Consider the following 20,222-nt stretch of genomic DNA (forward strand, 5'->3'; position numbering starts at 1 on the left):
CTGCATAATATCATTTTTTTAATCAGGAAACTGTGAATTGACTTAATATGTTCTTACTTTATTCTTGATTCAAAGAAATTGAAATGATTAGTCAATTTCCCCCTTTTATGAGCTCAAAGTACTCTCATTATATCACTTATTTTATTGCTGTGTGTCTATTACATAAAAATTAATATACTGCAAATTGTGTGATGGTAGTACCCATGCACAAATGAAATATTTTGAGATAAATTGTTTTCCTAAGATTATTTTTTTACATCAATAAAGTAAAATTTAATGTTGAAAACTAATCTCCATATATTCAGGTTGTATTCTATTATTAATAATTTTTATCATAAGAAAGAATTATGAGTTTAATAAATGTAAAGCTTCTGCATTTAAGTTTTTAAAATATCAATTGACCTTATTAGACAAATTGATAGATGGCAATCAGTAAGGCATATTGAAACACATCCTCCTTTTGATGGAAAGTTGGACTAGAATCGTTCAATGGGTGTCAATGGTCTTTTCTTATTTGAGGTCATGTATTTACTTAGATAGTACTTTCTATCCTATACAGGGTGATATTATTCTTTTTTGATTTAGAGCCCCAAATGTGGATGAATATGAGGGCTATCATTATTCTTTGACACACACACGCATGTATCGTGTATGTATATATATTCATTTTGTATATATAAAGAAAATACTTTCAGTCCTACATTCTAGCATGGAATAAGTGTTTACAATGTAATTAAAAGACTTGGTCATCATATTCACTGAGCTTATGTTACTAGGAGCCTTACTGTGGGACTGAATACACATGCGAAGAGAATACATATTCAGAAGCAGCAGGAATCTTGTTTTTAGCCTAAGCTTGTTTGGTCTAAAACACAGACCTGTCTAGGGGGCATTTTGGAGTGCTGATTAATGGGTCCACCATAAGGCATTTTACCAGAGGGAACGAGGAGTCTTTCTTGAAATAATTCACTTTAAGAAAACAGAGAATAGAAATGCTCAACTTTGCTTTGTGGAAAACAGCTAAGGGATGCATGTGGGGTGTGATTTTTTTTGCTGTTCCCTGGTGTTTGCTATTCAGGTTGATCTGACCTATCTTCAAAATTGAGACATAGGAAGGTGGAGTGTTTGATAAACATGAAGGGGCGCCTCATAAACAAACACTCATTATGAAACATCCATGGGGAGACCTGAGCACCATTACTTGGGCACTGATATATTGAAGAATATTTCCCACCACCCAATAATTAATTTAACACTATACTCTGGTGTATAGCTTTGTTCCCTACCTATAAAAATTCACAAAAAGAAATTTCATAGAGTATTTACAAACTATGTAATAACTACTGTGTCATATATGTGAAATTAGGTATTTTGTTTTTTAGACACATTATTCTTTTTATACACAATAAAATGTGTTTGGTTTTAGGTTTCCTCAAGAACTGAACATGGGAAAAGTAAGTGCTGAAATCATGTGGACTCTTTTTGCTCTGGATATGAAATATGCATTAGAAGGTAATTACAAATATTTATACTTATTAGAGTACATGTTTTAGTTAAATTATGATTTTGTGTTCTTGGCTTTAAGTATAAAGAATTGCTACATTGAAACTTTGATTACTGTGATCAATTTAGTTCTAAAACTTATTTCCACATGTTAGAAGATAAAGCTTGCAAAGTGTTGAAAGCCCTAAAGAAGTATATGCGTTATTAATCAGGTGGTCTAAGTTGCAGGATCATAATGAGCATTTCACTTATAGAATAATGCTCAGATGCAGGAATAATTTATGGCAGTTAATTTACCAGAGGAAACCACTGAGGGGGTAAGTGAATAGTATTAGTCCAGATATTTGTCTACATGAACTTAGAAATAGTATCCATGTGTAGGCAGGTTAAAATTTGACGAAAGCTTACACAAGGACAATGGCAAGGCTCTTCACCAGAAACTCCACTCACAGTAAGTCCAAATCATACATACAATGCAAAGCAAGAGAAATACAGCTCTAAGATAAACAATTTTATAAATAATCTTTGAGTAACCGCACTATGTTTAGAGTTGGAGAAAAAACCATAAACCAGGTTTGTATCTTCTAGCAACTCATAGCCTGGTACAAAAATCTCTTTGCACTTACTCAACAAATATATACTGAGCCTATATACACTAAATGACTACCAGTGCACTCAGTGTGGGGACATAATAGTAACAAGCCAGCCATGGTCCCTGCCCTCAGCAAGATTACAAAGGAGAGTTGCATGCACGCGGACAGTCGCAAGATGGAGTGGTCAGGACTAATGATGAAGCGTCTAGAGGAAGCACCTAAACCACTTGAGGCTAGGGGACAAAGCAAGCTTCTTAGGGGAGCTTTTTCTAAGGAAATGTTATCTTGACAAAGACCTGAAGGAGAAGTAGGAGCAAGAAGGGCTTTTGGCAGAGGACAGAACATTAGCAATTAGGGTGAGTACAAGGTACATTTGAAAATAGAGAATTCAGTGGGCCTGAGGAGCAAGAGGAAGCAAGAAGTGAGTGGGGAGGAACTGGCAGGGACCCACATATAGGGCCTTGTGGGCCACGGTGAGGAGTTTGACTCTCTGCTAAGAGAAAAAAAGGACCATGGAGAATTTTCAACAGGGACATGTCTTGTTCAGATTTGCAACTTAGAGAAGGCATTTTGACGGCAGCATGGAAGATAGATTGTTAGGGAAAGACTGGTCTTGACAGTTCATGCTCACCGTGACTCCGTATAATAGCTTTGCTACAGTGTGAGTTTGCTGCATGGCGATGCAGAGGGAACATTCAGAAGTATTCCTTATTTGAAGCAAAAGATATACAATGGATTATAACACCCAATTTTCTGGGAAAGTCAGGGTCTCCCAGCCACAAATAGAGAGGTTTATCTAATCTTTAAAATTATACCAGAACTGCTCAGAGGTACAAACTCCTTATTCTGCAATGAGGTGTTTCTTCTCTAGTGTGTTAATGGCCCAGCCCTTCCCATCTCTGCCTCCTACCAACCACGTCCTTTTACACTTCTCTGCTTTCACTGTCTCTTTGGGATCCAAAAATTCTCTTACATTAACAGGAACCACCAGTCTACTAGGCAAGTAAGTTTTTTCAGATAGTGTTTATTTCCCTAGGCCCATCCTTGCATTCGCTCACCCTCCTTGAATGCCTGTCAGGCATCTCAAACTTCATAGGGTCAATATGAAAGTCTCAATCTCCTCTGTCAAAACCTGCTGCTTCCCCACTGTTCTCCATTGCTATTGTCATCACCACCATTCATCTGGTTACTTCAGGGAAGTGCGTAGGGGTTGTCGTTGATTCCTTTCCTGTCCTCACCACAATCAAAGTTTACTCCTGCATCAGGGCTTACTTGCCGGCTGGTCTGTGCCTGGACTTCTCTTCCCACCAATCTTCATGAACAGCCGTGCAGGGCTCAGCTAATGTCACCTCCTCGGAGAGGACTTCTCTGAGCATAGTATCTACAGTTGCCCACAGGAATAACTTTATTTTAATCCTCTGAATAGCAACTAATTATAATCTTTTATTTCTTTATTTATTTATGCTTGTTCATTTGATTATTTTTTATGTGTCTTCTTTACCATAATATGATTTTTTTCTGTGATTTTTACCAACATATCATCCATATTGCCTAGAATGATGTCTAGAAAATAAAGTTACTCTGGTAACTACTTGTGGAATAAATAAGTTAAAGACATTACCAGGTAATTTCAACTCAGTGGAGAAGTGGAAAGGGCAGTGGAGGAGACATCCAGTTGTCCACTTTTGCTGTGTGGTCTTGGGAACATTCCAAGAGTTCAACACCTTTGTGTTCCACTGTCCTCACCTTGTGTTTGAATAGAACAAAACTCAATGCATTTTGAAACATTCAATGCTGTTTTGTACCATAATGCTATAGAAGCCAAATATTACATAAGATGGACAATTAATTTTACCATTTATGTTTTATTAATCTTAGAGTAAATTTAACTGGGGATTTAGGTAACATTTTATGTACCAATATTTTCCATATTTCACTGTTCAGCATACTTCATATATATTTTGAAGATTGAATTTTTGTTTTGCTTTTTAGTAAAATAGATGGTCTTATTAGTGACATTTTCAGTCATACAAGATTATGAGCTCTTTGAAAAAAAGAACTGTGTTGACCACGTGTCAGCCCTTAACACAAACCTGGCTTGTGGTAGGTGCTCAATAAATAACGGTTGAGTAAAAATCTAAGGTGCACCAAAGCAGTGCATATATGAATATGTGTGTATAAATTAACAACATAATTCAGAATGATTTACACTCAGATTAGAGCCAGAAATTGCACATTATTAAAAGTTCTTATACGTTTTCCAGTCCATTCTATATTAAAGTACATTATTCATCACTTTAATTGTCCATATTAGTATTCGGGCGACAGCATAGTAAATCAGGATACTTTTTAGCCTCAATCCTAAGCCAAAGGCTTTCTTTTTTTCAATTTTTTAATTTTAATTTTTTTTATTTCAGCATATTATGGGGGTACAAAGGTTTAGGTTACATATATTGCTTTTGCCCCCACGAGAGTCAGAGCTTCAAGGATTTCTAATATATAACAATCTATTTTACATTAGCAAGCACAACACACAGAACACATGGTAAAACTACTTTTATGAGATAGAGCCAAATTTTAGCCATAAACAGATTTCACGGTGTGGTCAATAAAAATCAGCAGTCAGGCCATACATCTAAAGTCTAGAAACATTCCAGTAAATCACCTATGTCATTTAATGGGGAAAAAGAGATCAGTGAGGGTAGATGCTGAGAACTAGGGCAAGACCGAGGTAGACAGAAGTGTTTCAGCTGCACCTGCCTTGGCTTGTCCTGCTTTTCTCTCCCCACTCCCTCCCTGCCCTTCCCTGCCCTTCTTTAGCTACCTCTCTTGAGCACCTGGTACACTCAGGGCTCTCCAGCAGATTAAATACACTAAAGTGTTTGGGACATACTGGTTATCGCGTCCAAAAGAACTGAAATCACAATAAGGAAGGAAAAGCATTACAATTAAAAATGCGAGGTGTGGGAGTGGCAAGTAAACCTTGCATACAAGGTGAGCAGGAAGTGACCGTGTGGGAATCAACCTAAAAGGCAATAAAATGGAAACTAGAAATGAAGCATATTATTCTCAGCTTTTCATCTTTTAAATGTGTTTCTCAGAAACTTAGGACATCCCTGCCTCCTTTCATCTTTACTTTGAAGGCAAGTGTCAGTGTTAATTCAGTTGACCTAACCTGGGAAGCACGGATCCTCTTTTGCCCTTAGAGTAAATGCACGTCACACTTTTCTCTTCTGGCAGTTCCCTTCTGTCCTTCCGGCCCCCTCCTCCATTGCAATTAAGTTGAAACTACTTTTTTTTATATATATTTCTGGAGTAGATAGGGTAAGCTATGTGTATAATTAATTTAGAAACATGCTGACTAAAATATTTGGTTTCTAAAATAAAAGAAAAGAAAAATGGACATCCAGGAGTGTTTGTAATGCTATTACTCATGTCAACCTTTGACCATCTACTAACTCATCTTATTATCTATTTGAGGAAAAGATAATTAAAATATGTTGACCTGAGTAACATGCAGTGTATACCGTGTTCCCTTGGTAGAGACGAATCTATCAGAGTAGGTATGTAATTAACTGGTCAGCCACTTTCTTGGGTTCAACTTAAAAAATAATTAAATGGCAAAAGCACGGGGCTAAGCTAACTTCTCAGACTATGAACATGGTCTCCCTAGCAGTATAAGCAAATCCATTTGTTGAACACACCCCTTGTGTGTTCTGAAATGAAGTTCAATGGCTAAGTATGTCTTCCCAAAATGGTGAAATTTAGGAGAATCTCTGGTAAACAGAAATGAGTTTCTAAAAGCCCAGTGACCTGGTTATTAGAATCAGGAGATGGCACATTATCTGTTCATGTATTTTTAATTGTTACATGATCAGTATATAAATAGAACATAAAGGTCTTCATGGACATGTTCTCCTTGTCTAAACTCAGACTCTGACAAGAAAATTCTAATTTTGTCTCACGTAATTCTTTTTATTTGGTTTTGAAATAAAGAACTGCTGTGAACAATGACAATTCTAGGGTGCAGTTGGGCAACCTGGTCATCTGTGCTCCCATAAAGCACTGAACTTTCTTGCATTTTTTTCATTTGAGATGATATTAGAATTTAAATTCCTTATTAACTCAATTCATGGTCCATATTGTCGTGAACACAGCTGACCTCTAATAACTGAGCTTGGAACTACTCAAAAGTCACAATGTTTGTCTTTCTCTCAGATGTGAGGCCTCAGGAGACAAGGCAGGAGACTGGGTTCTCTTTTTCTCTCACTCTTAGAGCATGCTCACTTTGCCAGCTAATCATGTTAGCCAAGCTTAAAGACTCAGAAAAGAATAAAATAAATAGATCTCCTGCAGTAGCACCAAAATAGTAAAAGAGAAACTCTCAGCTCAGATATCTAAAAAATACAAGGTTAGGGTTAGTGTATCAGTTATCTGATATCATAATATAACTAATCGTCCCAAAACTTAGTGACTTACAACATAAATAATTATATATTATCTCTCATTGTTTCTGTGGGTTGGGAGGTTCTGGCTCAGGGTGTCCTGTGAGGTTACAGTCAAGATGTCCACCAGGGCTATAGCTGCCAAAGATTTGATGGCCTGGGATCCCCTTCCTAGGTGACACCATCACATGTGTCACAGTCACAGGGCTGTCGAGTGGTTGTGAGCTGTTGGGGGAGACCTCAGTTGTTCCCAGCATGGACCTCTTCACAAACTGCTTGACTCTCCACGAAGCATGGCAGCTGGCTTCTCCCCGAGTGAGCAATGCAAGAGCAAGGGCTAAAGCTGCCATGTCTCTTACAATCCAGCATGGGGAACCACACTCATCACATCTGCAGTATCTTATCCGTCACGCGGTTTCCTCTTGCTCAGTGTGGGAAAGAGCACATGAAGACACAAACTCCAAGAGTCGAGGATCACTGATGTCATCTTGAAGGCTGGCCCCCACAGTTAGTGTTTGCCTCTCTGATCATTTCTTTATAATACTAGCAACAAAAAATAGGTTTTTGTTGTTTGCAATGAGTTTAAACAAAAATGACAATCAGCATGGATAAAGCCAATCTGTTTCCTTCTGCCCCTTTTCCTCAGCCCTTTCCCACCATTACAAGAAAAGAAGCATGAAACAACTATTAAAATTTTACAAAGACAAATTATCTCCCAAGATGCTAAGGCTCTTGTTTTCCCTGTCTAGTTTTCTTAGCTAAACTCCTCTGGAAGGGAAGTCTGGCTCACTGAAAGGAAATTAACCCCACATTCCCAAGAAAGGTATTGACTGGTCTGGTGTATTCTCTCGTTTTCTCAGAACAGTAGTTTTCAACCATGGCCGTGCATTAGAATCACCAGGCGTAGAGTCTCAACTCAAAGACACTCCCAGGTTTTAATCTTATTTAGAACTTGTTAGACACTGCTCTAAGTGATTTACAGGTGTTAACTTATTTGATCCTCATAAAAAAACTACTAAGTAGATACTATTATTATCTCCCTTTTATAGATGAAAAACTTGAGGTACAGAAAAGTTATTTTGCCCACAGTTTATTTTATTTTGCCCAAAGCAATTGAATGGAAGAGCCAAAATCCCCTGTGGTTCCAGTATGTATCCATGATTGAGCACCACTACTCATAATGTTAATTTAATTTTGGAGGCCTTCTTTCAGACTCTGATGAAATATGCAGGTTCTAGTAACAGAAAAATGATAAGTAGCCTATACCTCAAAATTCTGCATTCTCCCCCAGGAATATATATACAAATGCTCTGTAGCCCATTTGTAGACTTCCTCCAAGGATCCATGAACCCCAGGTTCAGAGTCTTTGCTCAATAGAGCAGTGGTTCTCCTTGGACCAGTAGCAACAGCTGGGAAGTTGGTAGAAATGCAAATTCTCAGGCCACACCCCAGATCTCCTGAATCAGACACCCTGAGCGTGCGGTCCAAACATCACTGTTTTACCAAAACCCCCAATTGAACCTAATGTGCACTAAAGTTGGAGAACTGCTGCTCTAGAAAACTGCTAAGGATTTAAATTTGTAGAAAACTGCAAGTGTTTAAATGAATGAGCTTATTTTCACAGTTCTTTGTAGACATCTCATTATTCCTGGCTTACCATTATGCAAAATTCTCTTCTGTTAAAACCTGGTTTCTTTGATAAAAATGATCACCAAAAGAAAGTCAATCGCTGATATTCATTCAATTTTTCATTAATACAAACATATGTCATTTATTCAATGTATTTCCTGAATGCTTGTTCTGTGCCAGGTATCATGCAAATAAGGCTCAATGCACACATAAATAAAACAGGTATGTCACCTACCTTGAAGGACTTTTTACTTTATAATAAGCAAACAATTACACAAATGTATAATTATAAAATTTAATCAGTGTTATAGATGAAAAGTGTGCGTATTAGGCATTGCAAACTTACATGTTAAAAACAAACGTGTTAGTCCGTTTTGTATTGCTAGAAAGGAAATACCTAAGGTTGAGTAATTTATAAAGAAAAGAGGTTTATTTGGCTCACAGTTCTGCGGACCGTGCAAGGGTGGCACCAGCATCTGCTTCTGGTGAGGGCTTCAGAGAGCTTCCCCATCTAGGTGGACAGTGAAGGGGGATCAGGCATGTCCCATGGCAAGAGAAGGAGCAAAGAGAGAGAAGAGGAGCTGCCAGATTCTTTTAAACAAGCAGCTCTCCCATGAACTAATGGAGTAAGAACTCATTACCCCTACGAGGGCACCAAGCCATTCATGAGGGATCTACCCCCATGACCCAAACACCTCCTACTCAGCCCCACCTCCAACATTGGGGATCAAATTTCAACATGAGATTGGGACGGGACAGATATCCAAACTGTATCAATAAATCTCTAGAATTAAAACCTTCCCACCCAAATTCTACTCTTCTAGTCTTTCCTATTACAGCAAAATATGCTACCATTTGTGAAGCATCAGGCATTATCTATGATCTCTTTATTTCTCTTACTCTACCACCCTCTCCAGACAAATGCTACCTGTTCTACCTCCAAAACATCTTTGGCTCTTGCCCTTCTCTCCATCTCTACCACCTGCAGTAGTTCTAGCCACAGACACCCTTCACTTTGATATCTGTGATAGCCTCCCAAGTAGTTTGCACATTTCCACTCTCACATTCCTACAATCCATTAGCTCATGGCGTCCAGATTGGCCTGCACAAGTTTCAATGAGATCAAGACATTTTCTGGTATATAAAAGCTTCCAAAGTCTTCCCCTTTCAGTAAGCCAAAATCTCTTTGTTCGTTTTTTTACCATGGCTTACAATGCCCCATGTAGTCAGGGCTCTACTCATCCCTCCAACTTTGTCTCATTCATGTTCTCTCTTATCTTTAGCCACACTGTCCTCATGCCTCTTTCTTAACTGGAACAAATTGGTTCCCACACCAGGGCATTCATGCTTGCTTCTCCTTTTGCCTGTAAAGCTCTTTCCCCTCTCTGCATGGCTGGCTCCTTTCCATCCCTGGTCTCACTTCACAGGCCACTTCCCTTCATAACCCTTCCCGACCGTCCCATCCCTTGCCATATTCCCACACATCTCTATCCCTCTTTTTTCCCTGGATCACTATATCTGAATCATGTTATTTAGCCTAGTAATTTGTTCACTTGCTTGCTAATTTTGTTCTGTTTTAGAGCACTGTTTGTAAATGTTATGGTCACAATCCAAAGTGGAAAAAAAAACCCCACATTTACAGTGCTACAGAACACACACATACACACACACACACATATACACAGGTACAAAACCAAAACCAAAATAAAAATTTCAGAAAATATAGATAAGAAAACTTCTTGATAAGGAGAGGCATAATAAATTCTGAAACTTTATTTTTCCATATGTGTGTGTGTGTGTATATATATATTATATATACATATATATGCATACTTATTACATTTAATTAATATATACACTTAAATTCTAATCATAATTCTCTAAATTGTTATTGTGACCCACTTAGGGTTTGAAGCCAGCAGTTTAACAGTGTACTTAAAAATAAGCTTTGTAGAGTCAGAAACCTGGTAATCCCATTTGCAGTTGAATACTCCCATTCAAAAATAATCATTGAATAATTAAAAAATATATTAATATTATGCCACCTTAAATTTCACAAAAGTTATATTCAGACATATTTCTATGTTAATAAATTTGCCAATATAATACAGCATGTACATAATTTCACCAATAATATTTGGGAATTTGACACAATTTGGACCCTATTTTTGTGTACCTTTCATTCATTCATTCATTCATTTATTTATTATTTTTTGGAGACAGAGTCTCACTCTATTGCCCAAGCTGGAGTGCAGTGGCGTGATCACAGCTCATGCAGCCTTGAACTTCTGGGCTCAAGCGATCCTCCTGCCTCAGCCTTCCAAAGTGCTGGTATAACAGACATGAGCCACCACACCTACCCTTACTTCTAAATATTTATAATGAAGATATTATATTTAAGCATAAAGTTTTTTCTCTTAATACTAATTAAAATATCCCCAGCTAATTATCACATCTCTTAGGCAAGGTATTTGTTTTTTTTCCCCCACACGGTTTAGTTTTATTGAGGTATAATATATACATAATAAAATTCACAACTTTAAATGTAGAACTGACAACTTTTGAAAATGTATATAGTCATATAACCATCACCACAATCATGTTATAGGATTTTTCTACCATACCCAAAAGTACCCTCATACCCTTTTGAAGTTAATCTCCTCCTCCATACTATCTGGTCTCTGGAAACCATTAATATGTTTTCTGTCACTATAGATTTCTGTTTTCTAAAATTTTGTTAATACATAAATGTGTTTCATCCAATATGTTTTCTTTTTCATATGATTTCTTGCATTTATCACAATGTTATTGGGATTTACTCATGTTGTATATTCAGTAATTTCTTTTTTTTTTTTTAATTTGTATTTCAGGATATTATGAGGGTGCAAACATTTTGGTTACATTTTATGTCTTTGCCTCACCCAAACGAGGATTAGAGGAATGCCCTTCCCCTCCATAATGCTCATTGCGTCCATTAGCTGTGAGTTTACCCCCTCCCCAACCCCCTAATCCCTGGAGAATATTACTACCATGTGAGCACCATAGTGTTGATCAGTCAGTGCTCATTTAATGGCGAGTACAAGTGGAGCCCATTCTTCTGATCTTGTGATGCTTCCCTTCGGATAATGGGCTCAAGCTCTATCCAGGAAAATGTAAGAGGTGCTAGATCATTGTTGTTTCTTATAATTGAGTAATATTCCATTGTATACATATACCAAATTTTAATAATCCACTCATGAATTGACGGGCACTTGGGTTGTTTCCACATCCTCACAATAGTGAATTGTGCTGCCATAAACATTCAGGTGCAGATGTCTTTATTATAGAATATCTTTTGCTCTTTTGCGTAGATGCCTAATAGTGCTATTGCTGGATCGAATGGTATTTCTATTTTTAGCTCTTTGAGGTATCTCCAAATTCTTTTCCACACAGGTTGCATTAATTTGCAGTCCCACCAGCAGTGTAAGAGTGTTCCTGTCTCTCCACATCCTCGCCAGCATTTGTCATTTGGGGATTTTTTTATAGAGGCCAATCTCACTGGGGTTAGGTGATATCTCATTGTGTTTTGATTTGCATTTCTCTAATGACTAGAGATGTCGAGCAGTTTTTTATACGTTTGCTGGCCATTATTCTGTCTTCTTTTGAAAAGTTTCTGTTCATTTCCTTTGCCCATTTGTTGACGGGGTTGTTTGATTTTTTTTCTTGTTGATTTTTTTAAGTTCTAGATAGATTTATCAGTCCTTTATCAGATGTGTAGAGAGCAAATATTTTGTCCCATTTTGTAGGCTGTCTATTCACTCTAATGATAGTTTCCTTGGCTGTGCAAAAGCTTTTTAATTTGATCAGATGCCATTTATTTATTTTTGTTGCTGCTGTGATTGTTTTGGGGTCTTCTTTAAAAGATATTTGAATAGAGCATTTGAATATGAAAATCTACAGTGGGTCATACTGCCAGAAGGAAAATGCAGTAAGTGCAATCAAGAAAATCAAGTTAGTGTTGGTGGAAAAGAAGGGAATGAAGATAACTGCAGTTTGCATATGTCAGTGTCATAACATAGTAAATTTTCACTTACATGAAAAGTATATATTTAACTTTTTTTTCCTATTATTTTCCTGCTATTAATTTTTCAGTCATTTACCATCCAGGAAAAGACAGGAGAAAAAAGCAAAAATGAAGAAGTGATGAAACTTTGGTTAGATTTTTTTTCCTTACTAGTGGTTTTTAGGAATAAATTTATAGAAATAACAAATTAAAAGTAATTGTTAAAATTAGTTTAGAAAAACTCAATTTAAATAGGAAATAGAAATATTTAAATGCCATGGCCTTAGATGCTAATTGCTGCCTTGCTGGCTCTTGTAGATATTAAAAAGACAAAATTATTTAGGAACCAATGAACATTATCTAAACTACTTGAACTTTAATAGTGAAAATTATAAATTTACTAAATCAAATCAATCATAAGCCCAGCAATGCATGCAAATATATACATGCAACCAAAGAATAAAAATAGCTGTGACTATTTTTGTTACAGTTTGATCAAAAATCTTTTTCTTTGTTTGGAGATTGCTGATACTCAGCCACTGAAAATGTTTTGACAACAAAGAAAACCTGGGAATGAGATGGCAGTTGGCACAAAATCAGCTTTCCAGAAACTTTCTCCTCATGAGGAGCTTAGGAAACCATATCTTTTGCTCTGCTTTTTATTTGGAAACCTTCCAGGGAAAGCTTTGAAGGAATGAGCCCTTCTTGGTTCTCTTGGGTGATTGTCATCCACCAAAAATGATTACCAGTGTTCACTCACATAAGCATACTAAAAGTGGATGTCTTGGCTTGTGGCCATCTTCCATCTTCAAAGTCAGCAATATATATTCAAGTTTTTCTTGTATCACTCTAACAATGATTTTTCTATCTCCCTCTTCTATATTTAAGTATCCTGCTGATTACATTGGGCTGAACTGAAAATCCAGGATAACCTTTTCATCTTAAGGTCAACTGATTAGCAAATTTAATTTCAACTGAAACATTAATTCCTCTTTGCCATGTAATAGAACATACTCATATTCATTAATCTGAGCATGGCCTAGTTTGGTTCTCTGTCCTAGGGTCTCTTATAAGGCTGAAATCAAGGTGTCATTCAGGCTATGGTCTCATCTGAAGGCTCAACTAGTGAAGGATTTGCTTCCAAGTTCTCTTGTGTGGTTGTTGGCAGAATTCAGTTTCTCAAAAGTTATCAGACTGATGGCCTCACCACTTCCTGGAAGTTGACCAGTGGCCATCCTCAGTTTCTTGACAGGTGGACCCGTCCAACTTGGTGTCTTGTTTTATCAAAGTAGGCAAACCAAGAAAGCAATAGAGAAAGTCTGAGAGAGAAAAAAAAAATCTCTTATAACCCAATCACAGAAGTGATACCTCATAGCATTTGTTGTATTCTAGACATTAGTCATTGGAAGCAAGTCACTAGGCTAAATTTATACTCAAGAGGAGGGGATTATCAAGGGTGTGAATACGAAGAGGCAGAGATTATGTGGGTTATTTTAGAGGCTGCCTTCCACAGAGTGTTGCTTAGCAACAAAGACATCGGCTTTAGTCAGACAAGATAAGTACAAAATCTGTCTCACTACTTACCAGCCATGTGACACTGAGCAATTGTTATGTCAACTCTATGCCTCAGTTTCTTCCTCTGAAAAACCATGTTGTTGTAAAGATTAAATGAAGTCCTACACATAAAGTAGTTATTGCCTGGCACCTAGTAATAAATCCTTAATAAATATTAGCTTTGGTGATAATGATGATTAAATTCTTCACTTGAACAAAGAATTCAGTGCTAAAACCTGAGTTGAAAACCATTCAGCTAGATATATTCTAAGGCTCTATCTAAATTAAGAATCTATGTTTCATTAGTGACCTAGAAACACAATTTTTCTCCTCTTAGAATGTATATAATAGAATATATGGAGCATAATATTTTATTAAACACCAGAGAATATGACCAGATGAGTTCTTCCTTCTCTATTGAAAATATATTATCTTTCCGATTGAGAAAAACAATGATAGGAAATTTGGAAGACACAAAGAATATTAAAATCACCCAGTGTCATCCAGAAGTCATATATATACTTTTATATGTATTCATAATAATTAGCAAAAATACTTTTTATTGAAAAACATTGTAGTGCATTGTATTCTACTATTAACATTCTCGACTTCTCTTTTTTATAGTAATACTCATTCTTTTTTTATTTGTATAAATTTATTGGGTACAAATACAATTTTGTTATATGCATAGATTGCACAGTGGTCAATATCCATTCTTGATTTGATTATTTGGCAAGCCTATATCTGCAAGTCATTTTGTAGAAAATATACATGGATTATACATTCTAAGCCCCTGCATATCTGAAACTATTTCTCCATTGTACTTGAATGACACTGTGGCTAAATATATAATTGGTAGGTCACACCTGTTTTCTTTCAGAACTTTTTAGACATTTTTCTATTGTTTTATGATATATAGGGTTACAGCAAAGGAATATAAGACCGGAATATTTTTTTTCTTTGTACACAACTTGTTCCGTTTTGTTTCAGCCTAGATATTAATTAGATTATTTTCTGTATTTCAAAGGTTGAAAGTAAACCAAAGAGTTGCTTTCTTTGTTAATTTTGCCTGGTACTTCATGAGTTCTTACAATTTATATGCTCAGATATTTCTTTAATTTTAAAAACATCTTTTGATTGTTTCTTTGCTCCTGTCTGACAAAAATCAAATCATGTCACTCTTCTGCTCATGACCCTCATCACATTCAGAATGAAATCCAAAGACCTTACTCTGGACTGTAAGGCCCTACGCTGCTGCTAGTGGCTCTCTCTGCCCTCATCATCTCCTCCCACTTCCAGCTCATCCCTTTTCTGCAGTCACTCTGACCTCTTTGCCCTTTTTATCACATCAAACACACCTCCCTGTGGGGTTCTCTGCATGTCTGTTCCCGTTGCTTGGAATGCTCTTTCCCTGGATATCCACTTCTGATGTCTAAGGAAGGCCCTGCCACTTGCAAAATAGGAAAATAGAACCATCCTTCATCTATCACCCACTGATATGCTTGTTTATTGCCCGTTCCCCTGTAGACTGTAAGCTCCATGAAAGGCCATTTTCTGTATTATCCACTGCTGTAGCTTTAGCATCTAGGAAAGTAGCTAGCACATGGATAGTAGGTACTTAACGGATGTATCACATGAGTGAATTCCTCATTAGTTTCCTGGCACACTGTCTGTGCTAGACCTAAAGTGGGGATAAGCAAGCAGAGCTGTAGGGTCCCCAGACAGTGTGTCGTTCGGTCCCTTGTGTGCTTCCCAAAAGGTTGATAGACTCCAAATGTGCTCCTACAACCCTGTGGTACTCTGCCTCCTGCCCACCCCTTCTCGGTTGGGTGGTTGATCGAATACTAATGGGTTTCTCCCTCTTTCTTTACAGTTGTTCCTCACACGCTTCTTTCTTTTAATCTGGTCCCCTGTTTCCCGTATCTTGTATAATTCCTTAAAGTTTCTTGCATGTGAATGCTATCCTTCCCAGGAGTCTAAGCTCTTAAAGGGTTTTGTAAGGATGAAATGAGACAATGCTGAAAGTACTTTAGTATATATACAAGGTTGTGCAACCATCGCCATAATCTAAATTTAGAACATTTTCATCATTACAAAAAGAAACATGTACCCTTTAACAGTCACTCCCTGTCTCTCTACCCTCATTGAATTGAAGACTTTAAATAGGTGAAATTTATATGTAAATTATATCTCATAAAGCTATTATAAAAAGTAATTTATAAGTGAAAGTGTTATATAAATGTTTTCAATTATTATGATTAAAAGAGGAATAGAGAAATCCCGGAGGGCTACAGGTTAAAGCATTATTCTTTCATGAATTTCCCATATTTTCTTTTTAAAAATTAATGATTTCTAACTTTATCATATTATCCATTATTTCTCTCAAACCATAATAGTTATTTCTCACAAATCATAAAAGGCATTATGGAAATATGTAATTTAATATTTAGCCCTAATATATTAACTATAACTAGTGTTTTTCCCATCATTTCTCTTTATCAAATTCATTTATGTATAGCATAATACAGGTAGATAATTTCCATTATAAATACATAGTTATATTTGTGAATATTCACTAGTAATTTCAATTAGTTTTTCTCTTAATTGAATTCTACCCAAGTTTATTACTTTCATATTTTATTATCTACTAATTCTTATTTTTATATCCATGGGAAATTGATATTGAAACTGTGAAGTCAGTGTAGTGACAGCATTGCCATTTTTCTATTCCTTTAATTTATTTCCATTTGCCTACGGAGAAGTATGTCAAGTTACTTTAGAAGTAAGTATCAGAAAGTGAAAACTAATATAGTTCTGGATAATATGTAAGTGATTTGATTTAGATGGAATTGAATTTTAATGGTATTTTATGTTTTATGGTTAAAAAGGCATATAATATACTGAAATGTACACTTGTAACTGAAACACTTTATTGTCACAATAATATGGCAATTTGAGAGCATGAATATAGGAACAAATATTTTTATGTTGATTATCACTTCATTTTTTAAAGCACTCTTCACACTCAGGTATATCTGTAATTTAACCATAAAACATTCTCTAATCTAATAGTACACCGACATGTTTGATAAGTGGAAGTTTCATATTGCATATTCACTTTTTTAAGGGAAAATAAACTCTGTCTACTTTTTAAAGTTGTGATTTATCAACTCCACTTAATTGAGGGTGATAAAGCATTACTGCATTTAGTTTTTTACTCTTCAAATTATGCTAATGTCTTAAGTATCTTGGTTAGCGCTTGACAACGAAACCCATCTGGTATCAGCTATCAATACTGTTTTAGATAATTTGTAGTATGTTGTAAAGAAATCCTAAAATTATATCATTACTAGTCTTTGCACGCTTCTTTCATATTGAATTTTGCCTTTCATTTATACGTTTAGACTTTTAGAAAATATGCTAATTGCTCAAACTCATTAGCCTATTAAGCTTTTCAACACCCTGTGAGGTAAATTAGTATTAAATAGTATTAATAGAAATTAAAGTACACAGAGGTTAAATGACTTGTCAAATCATATTTTTATGCCATTGCTGTTAAAAGAATTATCTTGTTTAAATTTGCACTGACTGAATAAATCTGTTTGCCTGGGAATTAAAATCACATTTTCTTTCCACTACATGGAAGAGAAAGCCTGTGAAATTGGTAGCTGCAGTAAATACTATCTCAGGAATTTCAAGAAGTAGAATGAGCCTGCTGGGATATGGAGGACTTTCATTCATTTATTCCACTGAGAGGTTGTGGCATTTGGCAACGATATTCAAATAGCTAATGTAACAGAGGGAACAGTTGGTACGTGGGTTAGACAGATCTTGCTTACTTAGTGATCCAAGTCTTCTCATGGGAAATTTCAGATATCATGAACCATGTTGCAAATTTTCTTTAGAGAAGACCTAGAGAGAAGATGGTAACACCCAAAACAGTAACATTAACACTTTTTGTTTCCCACTGCCCTCACAAAGTAATTTGTTAAGTCACTATTCAAGGAGGAATATTCAGAATAACTATTGCTGACAGAGTACTGGATTTGGGGTTTTATTTTGTGGAGGTTTACTTTTGCTCAATTATATAGTAAAGAAAAGTAACATGTAAAGCAGGCTCCATTCAGATTTGTAATATCAGCATATTTCCTAGAATAATTAAAATTTTTGAATTTTTGATCTTCTTGGATATTATATCACCAGATTAGAGGACCACCTCTGCCAATATTACTTCTCTGAATCACAAGATTTTTTTATCCTGCCTAGGGAGATAATACTTGTTCTCTGTCTTCATAGGCACTCTCAGAATTTATCGCCTCCTTCTATAAGTGGCTAACTATTTAGAGTATCTAATAAAGTATCCAATATGCAATGTCCTATCTTGTCAGTGGATGCCAGTATATTAAAATGTGCATCCATCTAATTTTATTTAGTTTAAACTTTAAAGTTTGAAGAAATGAATTTTTATTGTTTTACCATTCTTGTAAAATCTACCTTCTATAAAACATCTACCTTAAAAAGTAATCTTAATTTTTAACATATGTGCTATAGTCTATGTAATGTAAACTGACTGGAACTGAGGAAGTACTTTTGAAGACTGTCGGGTTTATATTCTGCAAATTACGTCCTTTGGTAAAGTAGCATTTTCTGAAATTCAGAATATCCTGTAGTTATGGTGACTATATCTTTTACACGTAATAACGGAATACGTGATCTGACAGGTGAGAACTTCTGTATGAAGTGGAACAATATTATATCCGATAGGAACAGCCTCAGAGAATCAAACTACATGGTATCCATAGCTATAATACTTAGAAATATCAAACAGTCATTCGTTAAGATCATTTAAAAAAATGCATTGCAAAAGATTTTCACTATAGTTAACATCAATCTATTGTACATTTCAAAATAGCTGGAAGAAAGTAATTCAAATGTTCCTAGTGTAAAGAAAAGATAAATATTAAGATAAATATTTAAGGTGATGGGTATCCCAATTACACTTATTTGATTATATGAATGTATCACATTAGCACATGTACACCAAAAATATGTACATCTATTATGTATCAATAAAACAGAAAAAAATATTCTTAATATGTGAGCTGATCTATACTTTATATTTAAGTACACTTATAACACCCACGAAAATGTTACTCATTTATCTGGTGCTTTATAAGCTATCATTTAAATATCTACTCTGTGTCAGGCTCTGTGCTAAGTACTTGGGACAGAAAAAGATAAAATCTCTTTCCTTATAGAGCTCATAGTCTTGTCAGGGAGCTAGGTATTAATCAAATATTCATGTTTATTTAAGTAAAAGGGCTACAAAAATGAGTATATGGTGCTAGAAGAACATCTAAGAGGGGCATTTTGTCAGGGGATTCAGAAAAGCGTTTCCTAATGAAGTGATTTTTGAGCTGAGATCTCACAAACAAGCAGGATTTTACCTGTTGAAAAGGGATGGGAAAATCTGAATTAATTAAAAAATTTAAAAGCAATAAATGCATAGCAAAATATTTTCCTTTAAATTACTGATTTTAAATATCAACACTGACCCTGAAAGTTGATAGCCTGAAAAATCTGGAATTTACATTTCTCTGTTGGCTACCTACAAAGAGATTATTTGGTTTATATGCATATGTATTAACCAGTTTGGCATGTCCAATACCAAACCCGTTTCTTTGCCATTGTAAAATTAGCTTCCCCTTGGATAATTGTTCTCACTGGTCACCCTTTCGACTCAACTATTATTTGTGTTGGCAAGTCCCCAGAAATTCCAAAACAGGGAATACATGTCTCTCTTTCACTATTTGGTTATACTCAATGATATTTTAGTCACGAAACAATTACCAGCTGGCAAGCTTCACATACATATTCAATAGCATCTAAATATTGTTGTTGCATCTATTATATAAGCTGCAAATGAACTCACTAAACAGATGCTCTAAAATTTATAAAACTTGTAATTCTCAAAACATTTGATGTTTTTATCATAAAATCTTAGTTTCAACTATGATTGATTTGGGTTTTTTTCTATTTATTTTTTGTTCGTTTGTTTGTTTTATTTATTATTTGAGAATATTACGGGGTACAAATGCTTTGGTCACATAAAGTGTCTTTGCACTGCCCACGTCAAAGCTGTAAGTGTGCCCATAACCCATACAGTGCACACCATACCCATGAATTTACCCTCCTCTGCTCCCCCCTCTCCTCCCCCCCACCTGCTTGATTTCCAATGAATGTTATTTCCATACATGCACATAAGTGTTGATCAATTAGTTCTAATTTAATGGTGAGTAGTGGTGTTTGTTTTTCCATTCTTGTGATACTTCGTTTAGGAGAATGATCTCCAGCTCCATCCAGGTTAATACAAGAGGTATTAGTTCACCATTTTTTATAGCTAAGGAGTACTCCATGGCATATATACCACATTTTATTAATCCACTCATGCATTGA

The 20,222-nt window shown here is 35.7% G+C and overlaps 1 protein-coding gene across 1 annotated transcript in view; it reads left to right on the plus strand.

Annotated features, from left to right (window-relative positions):
• The window catches only part of UNC13C (unc-13 homolog C (C. elegans)), a 656,589-nt gene that overhangs the window by 448,041 nt on the left and 188,326 nt on the right, over window positions 1-20,222 (plus strand). Inside the window, 2 exon segments of the mRNA XM_012658024.1 lie at window positions 1,427-1,512; window positions 10,077-10,137. Of these exon segments, the coding sequence (XP_012513478.1) occupies window positions 1,427-1,512; window positions 10,077-10,137 (147 nt within the window).

This window comes from Propithecus coquereli, unplaced genomic scaffold (genome assembly GCF_000956105.1).
Source record: "Propithecus coquereli isolate 6110/MARCELLA unplaced genomic scaffold, Pcoq_1.0 Scaffold57, whole genome shotgun sequence".
Classification (NCBI taxonomy): domain Eukaryota; kingdom Metazoa; phylum Chordata; class Mammalia; order Primates; family Indriidae; genus Propithecus; species Propithecus coquereli.